Source organism: Arachis stenosperma, chromosome 9, assembly GCF_014773155.1.
Source record: "Arachis stenosperma cultivar V10309 chromosome 9, arast.V10309.gnm1.PFL2, whole genome shotgun sequence".
Classification (NCBI taxonomy): Eukaryota; Viridiplantae; Streptophyta; class Magnoliopsida; order Fabales; family Fabaceae; genus Arachis; species Arachis stenosperma.
The window spans coordinates 31,026,029-31,037,709 of record NC_080385.1 but is presented as its reverse complement, the minus strand read 5'-3'; the positions used below and the strand labels follow the sequence as shown (position 1 = coordinate 31,037,709).

Genomic DNA, 11,681 nt, shown 5'->3' with positions numbered 1-11,681 from the left:
TGAAAAGAAAAAGATAACATCGTACGAAGCACTAACCCCAGAGAATATCGTCGTACTATTCTGGTCTCTCGCCAGGAAACACGTCCGAAAAATTTACCACAATCAATAAAAAAAAAAACAAAAAGGCTTATAGCCAAACAAAAAGGGAAAATATTGCTTTTATCCTCATCACAATGTTTTCTGCATTTACATTGATCACCAGGACAAATTTTAGATAGAAATTTTTTATTTCTGATCAATGTTTATTAGAAATATTAGGTGATTAAATTTTTTAATTTATTGATTAATTTTAATCACATTTTATTATATCTATATTTTTTAAAATAATTTACATGTTTTTTCTTTTTTTTTCCCACCTTCTTCTATATCTTTAGATATATGCCACAATTTTATGACGTTAACACAAATTTTTTTATTGTAAAAATGCAAACTTTTTAAGAAAAATATAAAATAAAAACATAAATTTATTGATAATAAATACATAAATTTAGAAAAAAAAAATAGTACAAATATAGAATTTTATAACATTAGACACATAAGTTTTGAAAGAGAAATACATACATTTTGTTTTATTTAGCCAAAAAACTACATAATTTAAAATAACTTATATGTTATGCAATTTATATTTTTTATTATTCAACTAAAGTTTATGTATTTTTTAACACAAATTTATGTGTTATTCTTCTATGAAGTCATTCAACTAAGTTGAATTGATTTACCCACGTTTATTAGTCTTAGTAAATTGGTTGAAGATAAACTGAATTATTAGTAAAAGTTGCTTTTCTACTAAATTAATTTATATTAGAACGATTTAGTAAAATATATTAAATCAATTCAACCTAAACTGATTTAGTAGACTTTTCTGGTAATTAAATCGTTTTAAGCTACATCAATTTATGTAAAGAGAATTTGAAAACGAAAAACAAAATAAGACGATTTGATAATATTGAATTTCAATCAATTTAAATGCGTGATTTACCCTTATTTTATAAAACAGTTGCACCCACCTAGTTTTTACCTAAAATTTTGAATCTTAAAATCTCTCGATATAGATAACATCTTGTAACAAATTTTTAAATTTTATAAATTACTTAAAGTAGCTAAAAAAATTCTTACAAAAAAATTAATATTTTAAAATTTATAAAAATATTTAATTATAATAGTTATTAAAAAAACTTTAGTTAAACTTGTTATTTTAGTTGTATTCGTTACAAAAATTTTATTTGAACTCATTATATATAGAGTTCACCTCCCTAATAAATCAGTTTAACTAAAACCAAATTATATAGATACGATGTTTTTAGTAAATCGATTTAAGTAAAACCGAATTATAAAGTAACGTTACTTATTCTACTAAATTATTTTTACTAAGAATGATTTACATAATAACGTCTTTATATGGTAAATCAGTTTAATTTAAATTATTTATTAAGCTATAATATTAAATCGGTTAAGTTAAATTGATTTTTATAAAGATATTTTTATAATAAAAGTTAAAATAGGACAATTAAATAATATTGAATATAATAGTTTAACAGTTTAGAAAAACTCATTTTAATTTAAATTTGTATATTCAACCTCCATAATATTAGTATTTTTTTGTTTTTTACCGAAGATAAGAAGATTTGAATCCGCAACTTCTTAAGTGAATATGGAGAAAACTATGTTATTTGAGTTATAATTCAATAGCATAATATCAATATTATATTTACTAAAGAATTTAATAATAATAATAATAATAATAATAATAATAATAATAATAATAATATGAAAACATGTAAAATTAACATATTAATGAAAAGTTTAAATTTAGTAATAAAATAATAATATTAGATTATATTTTGCGGTCTAAATTGGATTAGTTCAATTTTAAAACGTAAATATAAAATCTAATCCAATTTATACAATTATCAAAAATAGAATTCAATTTAATCTAAACTAATGTGATTTTGATCAATTTTTTATTTTGGATTGGATACTGACTTTGTTTTGATTGATTTAAATTTGAACACCTCTACTTATTCATAATGATATGTTTATATTCAACTTTATTTTTATATATTTAAAGATTTTAATTTAAAGTCTTCACATTACTTCACATCCATTTTTTTATTTGTTGATATTATAAAAAATATTTAGATAATTTTTGTTACTGTAACATAGTGTTATATGCACTATAAAATTTTATTATTATTGACCACTTTATTAAAAAATATTTTATATATATATATATATATATATATATATATATATATATATATATAGTTGCATCATAAATATCATAAAAATAAGATTTTAACCAATATTTCTTTATATGCTAAAGATTATTATCAGCGTCTTCTCTTAAATATTCAAAGAAAATATGAATTTTCAAGGACAATGCTACGTCCTACCTAATTATAACGAATACATATTTTACTCTTGAATTGATATAAGATGATAAAAAATTTAATGATATCATTAAAAAATCAATCACATAGGCTTTAATATCATACCACTACAAGAGACACGCTGAATAGCGGCGGTTAATTTAGGGATTTGCGGCGGTTTTAAACCGCTGCGAAACGAAATTCCAGCGGTTCCAGAAGCGTCGCCTATTAGGGGGTTGTAATATGATTTTGTGGCGGTTCTAATGAACCGCTGGCACAACCGCCGCAAATCAGGTTGACGATTTTGCGGCGGTTGCAGAACCGCCGCTATTTCTGTATTGGATTTAAAAAAAAATCTGCGGGGGTTTCAAAACCGCCGCAGATTTATGTTGGTTTTTTTAAAAAAAATTGCAACGGTTTCGAATATAGTATAAGCAGTAAATTCTATAAATAAAATGAAACAATATATCTGATAAACAAGGAAGGTAATAGAAGCAGCAACAAATTATAAGTCAATAAAAGTTATACAAAGGTGTGACGACCAGAGGGCAAGAGTTGAAAATGGTTTCAAATCTGAACTTGGACAGTGATATACAGCATTAAGACTATCAAGTACCACCAGAGAGCCAATGAATAACATGTCTTTACCTTGTTAACAAGGTAATCGGCAAGTGTTGTTGCATCAAGATGACCAGCAGGTAAAGCCTTTTGTATTCTGTCCCGATTGAAGGTGATGTTCAGTGCAAACTCTGCTGACACCTCAAGCATCCCCAAAATAGTTTTAACACTGTCAAATACTGGTTCTTTGTCTTCCTACTTCAAGAAAGGAACTTATGTTAGTAACGAACTTATGTTAGTTAATCTAAAAGACAAAGGAAATATACTAAGAGAAGTTACACTTCCTTATATTCTTTAGTTACCTGCAAATCACGATTGTATGCATGAGGGAGCCCTTTGGATAATGTAAGCAAAGTAACCAAATCTCCTATGACCCTAGCAGACTTTCCACAGACTAGCTCCATTGGGTCTGGATTCTTTTTCTGAGGCATTATACTACTCCCTGTAGAGACAGAGTCACTTGGAGTGATAAATCCAAACTCCTCAGAAGTCCACAACACCCATTCTTCACCAAGCCGAGAAAGATGCACCGCTGTGATGGCATTAACAGAAAGGAACTCCATCACAAAATCTCGGTCAGAAACTGCATCAATACTATTTAAGATGACAATTAACCTTCAAGTGCAGCTTTTTCATGCTCACCACTCAACAAAAATCCTTGAAACCTTGTTGTAGTTTGAAAACCAAACTCATCAGGTATCAACACGTTCTTCATGGAAGAATTAGTCAAGGGGAGTTTTGCGGCATTGTCTCGAGCAGGTGGTGGATTTGGTGAATATAAAAAGGGGGGAATATAAAAATCTCAAGCGTACACAAATGTTCAAATCCTAAACACTACAAATGTTTTTAAAGTCTCATAACCAGCTTTGGTGAAAGGAATAAACCCTTTCAACTGATGCGATTTTACACATGTAATTATAATTGAAAATATATGTTATGAATAGATGTAGGCTGCATAGCCATATTAAACAGGATGAAGGTAAATAAAGTTTCATAAACAAACCTCCTAAATATACCACCAAGAATGAAATGGCGAATGACACCATGACAATAAAATAAACTTGTTTCGTCCAATAACTATGTGGAATTACTAAAAGCAATTCAATTGGGCAAACCTGGGAAGAAGAAAAGCTACCACAGGGAGGCCAGGTGCGAGTAAGATTAATTGCATAACTCAAAAATCAAAATCAAATTAGTACCACGACTGGTGTGAACAAACTTAAAGGGGGCATGATTGTGCTTTGCTTTCTATCAACACTGAAGATATCAAATGCTATAAAGACTAAACAAACAACTTCACAAATAATTGGTAGAACTAAACATAAAAAATACCAAAATAAAGCATAAACTGCAAATAATAAATTAATGTGTGTTTCCAGTCTCAAACAGAATCAGTATCTAGCACACATTTTATTATTATAGTTTAAAATGAGGTGTGAGCATTTACCCATAAGAAGCAATAGAGATTTTATTCTAATCATGAGGAGTGAAAGTACACCATTCAAAGACTTCTATAACAGGATAATTATTATATACTAAGGCACACATAAACATGTTGAATAAATTATTTATTATTCTTATCAGACCTGAAGTCCTAATTTTCCCCCTTTTTTTTACTAAATCAATTTTTAATAACAATCGATGTGACTGTTGCATATGAAAAAATTAGTATGAGCAATCAATATGTGGTGCAGATTTCAGATCAATTTACTTGTTCATCAAAACCCAATGTGTATGTGGTGCATAGAATAACAACGTAACTAACCCCAGTCCCTTCTTATTATTATTTAATTGCTAAGGAGGACATGTTTATAAACATTGGAGTTAATAAGTATATATGCATATACAGTAGAAGATAGGTTGTATTATTTAATTTTGTTTGGTTTTACATAATAACGTGGTGATTGAAAAGTGAGGAAAGAGGTCAGATTTGGGTGTAGAGACACATAAACTATATACTATAATTATACATGTGATCCAAAAATAATGTGTTATGTTATTAAGCTAAGCAGTGAAAGAGAAGCACCCCAACACTCACTACCAATCCAATGCATTTACGGATGTGGTGTTGTAATGGCATAGGCTTATGAGCAGTCCTGGGTCTTGAAACAAAGTTTTAAGAGAGTCAAATATATAATTAATTAAGTATATAAAAGTATTTATATTCAAATTAAATCTATTAATTTTTAAATTTTTAATTGTTATAAATTCATAAGTATATAAAAGTATTTATATTCAAATTAAATCTATTAAGAGAGTTTTTCTGGAGGGCTTTCAAGTATAGGACAAGTATGAGCAATCTTGCTAAAAAATTTAAGAACAAAGAAGAATCACAATAACAGAAAAGAAGAGAGAATATACAAGATAAAATAAAAAAGATAACTAGTATTTGAGAATATGTAAACTTCAAGTTACAGTACAAGAATGAGAGAGCTATATGTATGGGCTCGAATATAAAGGTTATGAACTATCCAACTAAACAAGGAAGTGGGTTAACATTGTGATAGCCATTAACCTGATAGTCATTAACCGTGAGTTAAGATTGATTAATAACAAAGAAGAATTTAGAGGATTAGACTCTTACTATTCAAATGACGAGAATTTTTTTAATCCATCTTGTTAAGCACTTGATATCAGCTCTTTTCTCCAATGTATTTACTTATTTTATGGTTTTGGGGTGAGGCCAGCATTAAATTTTTTATAGCGAGTTACAAACAAAATTTCATAAAATCAAAATATAGGCATGGATACCTAACTAATATATTACATACCCAGAAATATCATTACTAATGCAAAAGGTCATACTAACACCTAGGGATCAGATACACCTATTCTATACAACAAACAAGGCTAGACTGTTTTAGAACAGAATATGCATCAGCAAAATTGAAATGTCAAATTTACAGTAACATTTAGAACACAATTTATTTTGACAATACATGAGGTCACCTGATTTCTATATGCCAAACACAATGAGAAAGTTAACCATGTACAATACATAAGGAAATAAATAGATTTGTTACCACGTGCAGCTTCACTCCAAGTGCACTAGATAACTTTGAAGATCTTTTGTCAAATTCATGAAGTTGACAAGCTGCTGAATATACGCTTCAAACTAGCACAAGCAGCACGTAATCTAGCCATGCTCATTGAGCTTATCTGTGAGGTAGTGTTGACACAACATATAGTCAAACACATATTAATTTCGTTATGTATGAAAGGTTCGTTAGCATACTCTGCAGAGAGCCCACATTTAAGAGGCACTTGCTCTCACCTTTGGACAGAAGCGAACATCAAGAGTTTCCAGCATAGTGCATCTAGCAATAGCGGCTTCAACAGCTTTCTCATCAATATTGCAAGACTACAAAACCAAAATTACCCCATCCAAAAAAAAAAACCCAAAATGTCAATAAAATGAAGGAAAAAAATTGCAGGAAGCCAGGAACTTCAATTTTGACCATGATTGGCAACACCAAAGCAATACACACTAAAATATCAAGACTCAGGGTTCAGAAATTGGGGAAAAATTGAATCAGAATGTTAAATTGGGGAAGAAAAATTTGGGCAAAATTAATCGACCAGTGTTATTCGAACCAAAATTCAGAAGGAACAGACATGAAATTGATACAAATTTAATTTATCAACAACCATTAATATTAAATTGGGACAAGGGAGAAGAACATACGAGAGAGAGGAAAATGGGCCGATCTGCAACGCACAACAGGGCAAGGGGGGAAGGCTGCCGACGACGACACCGGGATGGATGGCTGGGGAGGACGCCGACGACGTCACGGACATGCATGGCGGAAGGAGAAGACCATATCGACCCCTTCCACTTTACCTTCGCGCGCGAGAGCTACACGGCGAGGAGACCAGTGACGGGAAAGAATGACGACAAGGACGTGATGGCTGGAACTAACGGAGAGAAGATTCACCACAGCGAGGGAAGGAGACCAGTGATTGGCGCCTTTGCTCTGCTAGAGTTGGCGTGCAAAAGGTGAAGGTTAGTGGCGTGCAAAAGGAAAAGGTGAAGGTTAGGGAAACAAAATCCCCTCCCCTCAACGTTATTTGCTGCTGTTGGGGCCCAAACCGTCTCAAGTCAAATCAATTGGAGCGGAGCTTATTTACCCAACAAGAACCGCACCAATTCAACCAATTTGCAGCTGTTTGAAAAAAACACTGGTAATTTTGGGCCGCTAAGTCCCGCTTTTTTTGTAGTGTACGTGATGAGTTTACTCGTTATTTGATTATCTTCTAACAATATCTCAAGATTAAAAGGTGCATAGAATAGTTATTGTCATGAACTTTTAATGATATTTTATATTAATGAAGAATAATACTAAACGGATGAATTTATTTTACAATAATATAATTATTTAATTATTGATCATTTTAAGTTTATTGAGTTTTAACATTATTATGTATTATGTGTAGAATTAACCATATGAGATAATGAGATTAAGCAATTATGTTTATTTTAATTAGATAAAATTTTACAATTTTGTGTCAAAACTCTAAGGCAGTATTTGTTTTGAGGTATTGGGACGGAAGCTAGGAGATGAAATTTAATATCATATTTATTGGTCTAAAGATTAGTACAAAAATTTTAATCTCTATCTTCATAATTTCAGTACCTCCAAAAAGTGAGAACACCTGGGACTAAAAGTTTTGGGGATAGAAACTAAAATTTTAATAACATTTTATACTTAAAATATCCCTATTTCAATTAAATAATTCTAACTTTACTATTTGTGCAAATTAAATTAGAATTTCATTCTTATTTCAATCTCTATTTCTAACTTTACACCAAATACAATACTAAGACTTATTTCAGTTTTTATCTCTCAGTCTCTCAATCTCTGTTTCTCTTTTAAATGCTACCTAAGGTAGCATTTATTTGCGAAAAAGACTGAGAGACTGAGATTGAGAGATAGAGACCGAGAGACAGTGACAGGAATAAGTATCAGTATTGTGTTTGGTGTAAAAATATATAAGACTGAATTATGTCTCAGTATTCTGTTTGGTTTAAAATAAAATTAGTGACTAAAAAACTTAAAATTATAAAAATACCCTTAATTTTAAAATACAACACTAACCCCCAAATCCAATTTGATTTTTCTCATAGTGCAACCCTAACCCCCTTTCTCCTCTCATCTATCCTTTCTCCTCTCCTTTCATGTAAAGGAATCCTCCGGTCTTACCCACCGCTGGTAGCACCTCCAAGGATCCTGAACGACGACGGCACCTCTCTAATTTTTCATCGGTTCACCTTCGTGACGCTAGTTGCTTTTCGAGGGTTATGTCGTTTGTGCGTCTGAAAATTTGCGTTGCCACCGTCTCTAAGCTGTGTCTCTGGTCTCTGCTCTTTCTCTCTCAACGGACCTGGTATCCTCTGTCAATTTTTCTTATTTGCTTGTTAATTTTCTGAAGTTCAAAGTTGATAATTTGGTATAGCATTTGTGAATCCCTCATTTTCTAATTTGTGATAGAACATTTAATGAAAGGAATCAGTAAATTAAACAATATTTGTATAGAACTAACTTGGATCAGAGCAACTAGGACGACGAGTTGGTGGTTGACGTCGATAGCAACTGGAGAGAGGCGGCAGCTTTGTTCTTCGATTTGTCCTGTGAAGGAGATGAGAAGATAGGGGCTACGAAGATGATATTGAAAGCAGCAAATCACTTACCTAGCAGTGGCTAGGCTATTGGCGACGAGGTGGCTGTTCTTGAAATGGTGCTTCAAAGGTTGTAGTGATGACCTTGAAGAAGAATGAAAAGATAGAGTCACGAAGGTTAACAAAGAATGCTCTGATTTACATTAGGGTTACTGTTGGAATTATTGAATTAGAATGGAGTAATTTAGGTACAAATTATAATGAAAATTTTTATTCCTATCTTTAAAATTTTCTGTCTCCAGTATCTTTACTTTTTGTAGGTACTGAAATACTAAAATTTTAAAAATAGAGACAGAAATTTAAATACCAATCTCTTGCTCAATAAATATAATATTAAGTCTCGTCTTTCAATCACAATTCCAGTCTCTGCAAATAAACACTACTTAAAAGACTAACTTCTTATATTTTTAACAACTGAAATAGATAATTCTTTATTAGCTAAAAGAATAACTATAAATGAACTAAGAGAAAAAATAAATTATCTCAACCATATTGGTTTTTGTACACATTGAACGAAAAAAGCATTTGGTATTAGTTTATTATATAATTGGAATTTAAAAGTATTTGGTGAACAAATTTTCGTTTTTAAAATATAGATAATTTATATATAAAAAGAAACATTTTGCTATTTCATTCTAAGACTTAAATTTAAAATCTCTTAATTAGACGGTATATATATCCAGACCAATAATATATTTGTTGTTATTATATATATCCAATAAATAAAAAGTGTATAATCCACTTATAAATTAATGTAAAGCTAATAGTTTGATTTTATTCTTTATGAAGTTTGATTATAAATGTGAATCACATTTGATTATAGCATTTATAAAGTTTGATTATATCATTTATGAAGTTTGATTAAGAATGTGAGTGATGTCTGGTTATTCTAAATTTAAATATATTAATTTACAAATGATTTATTAGTAGTTGACTTTTTGTATTCATGTAGTATAAACAAATTTTTATAGATATAACCTGAAATATATATATATATATATATATATATATATATATATATATATATAAAAGACAAAATCAAATTAATTGGTTAATAGGTTCATATCTAAATTTATTAGATGTTGAAACTTATTTCATAGTTGATTTCAATTCGAGTGAATGTTCGTTCCAGAAGTAGTTGTTCTAGCCATACAATCTGTAACACTATTTGTATTCCTCTAAATTAAAAGAATAGATGCTTTCTAATTCCAATTCATAACCTACTGTATATGCTTTGCCAAATTCCATTATGCAATATAATATCCTTATCAAGCATTCTTTGGTTTATCAAGCAAAGAGCTTCTAAACAGTCTGTTTTACAAATAACCTCATGAAATCGACTATCCTAAGTTAGAAGTAAATCTCTCCAAATCGCATACAATTTAGCAAAAAGAACATTACACACTTTGACTTTTTCAATGCGACCTTTCAACTAACATCCATCAGAATTGCGAATGATACAACCAAAACCAGCATAGCCAAAAGGAGCAAAACAACTAGCACCACAATTCAATTTAACAGAATGAACTGGAGGTGGAACCCAATGCAAACAAAGTAAAGGAGGAGACAAAGATTGATGTATAGCAAAAATAGTGTGAAACTTCCTTATTGAACTACGAATCAAACTCACCACTTTACTAGCACTCAAAGAGTCATCTGTATTAAAAAAAGTCATAATTCCTACTTCTCTAAATCCACCAGATGGTCGAAAAGAAAAGAAAAACATCTCCACTCCTTGTACCTCTATAGAGCCAATCACGTAAATCCGAATTATTTGAATACATGCCTAAAAGGTTCCAAACCTCCTTGGCACTAGAGCACTCCCGAAGACAATGAAGAATGAATTTAGAACCATTCTAACACCGATGACAAGTGATAGATAAAGCTAAGCCACGACCCAAACGAAAATCTGTCGTAGGAATAGTGTTATGAAGACTGAGCCAAATCAAGAACTTGTACTTCTCAGGAATATGCAGTCGCCATATCCACAACCAATTATCATGCTCATTCCAGTCAAACTTTCTTTTGGCTAGCCAATTGTATCCACTCCTAGTTGAGTAGAGTCTAGAAACTGCCACACCCGACGACCAACCCAAACTCTCTCCAACATTCAAATCTGAATTATAAGCATTCAAACGCTGTTTGACATCTTTTGGAATGTTAGAGAAAACATCATGAAAATTCTATTGACCATCTTTCCAAACGTCTCTAATAGTTAAATCGGAGTCAGATATATGTACAAAAGGGATATCTTGAGCAATTGGGTCCTCAATACTCCAATTGTCAAACCAAAAAGATTGATCAAGTAACCCAATGCACCAAGAGAAGGCATCCTTAAGAGCACCAAAAGCCTTTGAAATACTCTTCTAAACATGAGAAGCGTTGTAAGGGATAGGGCCATTTAAAACTCCCTCATTCCTCAGATACTTTGACATCAATAGAGCAACCCAAGACTTGTCCTGACAATGAATAAGTTGCCAAACCAATTTACCAAGTAAAGATATATTAACACATGCAGGATCTCTAACACACTAGCCACCAAATTTTTTTGAGGTGACCATGGTCCTCCAATTAATAAGAGAAATACCTTTGCCATCAACTTGACCCTTCCAAAGGAACTGTCTCATCATAGAAGAAAATTTATCGCAAACCCAATTTGAAAAAAAGATACCTGCATATGATAGACAAGAATGGATGCAGCAACAAAATTGATCAAGCAAAGTCTCCCTACTTTATTTAAAAGCCTTCTTTTCCAATTAGATAATCTTGTCCTCACCTTTTCAATCACCAAATGAAATGAAGCCCTACTGGTACGAGAATGATTAAGGTTAACTCTAAGATATGTCCTAAGTCCAAAGCAAAACGTATTGAAGAAACACTAGTAAAAATATCTCATCTACGAGCAGTCACATTTTTAGAACAAAAAGCTTTAGACTTTTCAAGATTTACTTTCATGCCAGATGCCTTGCAAAAAATGTTAAGAGAATACATGACCATTTGGACCTGACTCTTTGTAG

General features: G+C 31.0%; 1 protein-coding gene across 1 annotated transcript; it reads right to left on the bottom strand.

The window, feature by feature from the left end:
- Positions 1–2,778: 2,778 nt before the first annotated feature.
- On the bottom strand, positions 2,779–7,032 carry LOC130951014 (argininosuccinate lyase, chloroplastic-like). Its single transcript, XM_057879626.1, has 5 exons — positions 6,673–7,032; positions 6,262–6,348; positions 3,630–6,146; positions 3,290–3,519; positions 2,779–3,182 (listed from the first exon to the last, which is right to left on the bottom strand). Exons 3-5 carry the CDS (start codon positions 3,700–3,702, stop codon positions 2,937–2,939), a joined length of 549 nt encoding a protein of 182 aa, XP_057735609.1. The 5' UTR covers positions 3,703–6,146; positions 6,262–6,348; positions 6,673–7,032; the 3' UTR covers positions 2,779–2,936.
- Positions 7,033–11,681: the final 4,649 nt, after the last annotated feature.

Excerpts from the sequence above, each read along its gene's own strand:
- LOC130951014 (XM_057879626.1), bottom strand. The coding sequence starts at position 3,702 with ATGAAGAACGTGTTGATACCTGATGAGTTTGGTTTTCAAACTACAACA. Across the intron at positions 3,520-3,629 it reads TCAAGGATTTTTGTTGAGTG|CGGTGCATCTTTCTCGGCTT; the intron begins GTGAGCATGAAA and ends ATGCCATCACAG. Across the intron at positions 3,183-3,289 it reads CATACAATCGTGATTTGCAG|GAAGACAAAGAACCAGTATT; the intron begins GTAACTAAAGAA and ends TTCTTGAAGTAG.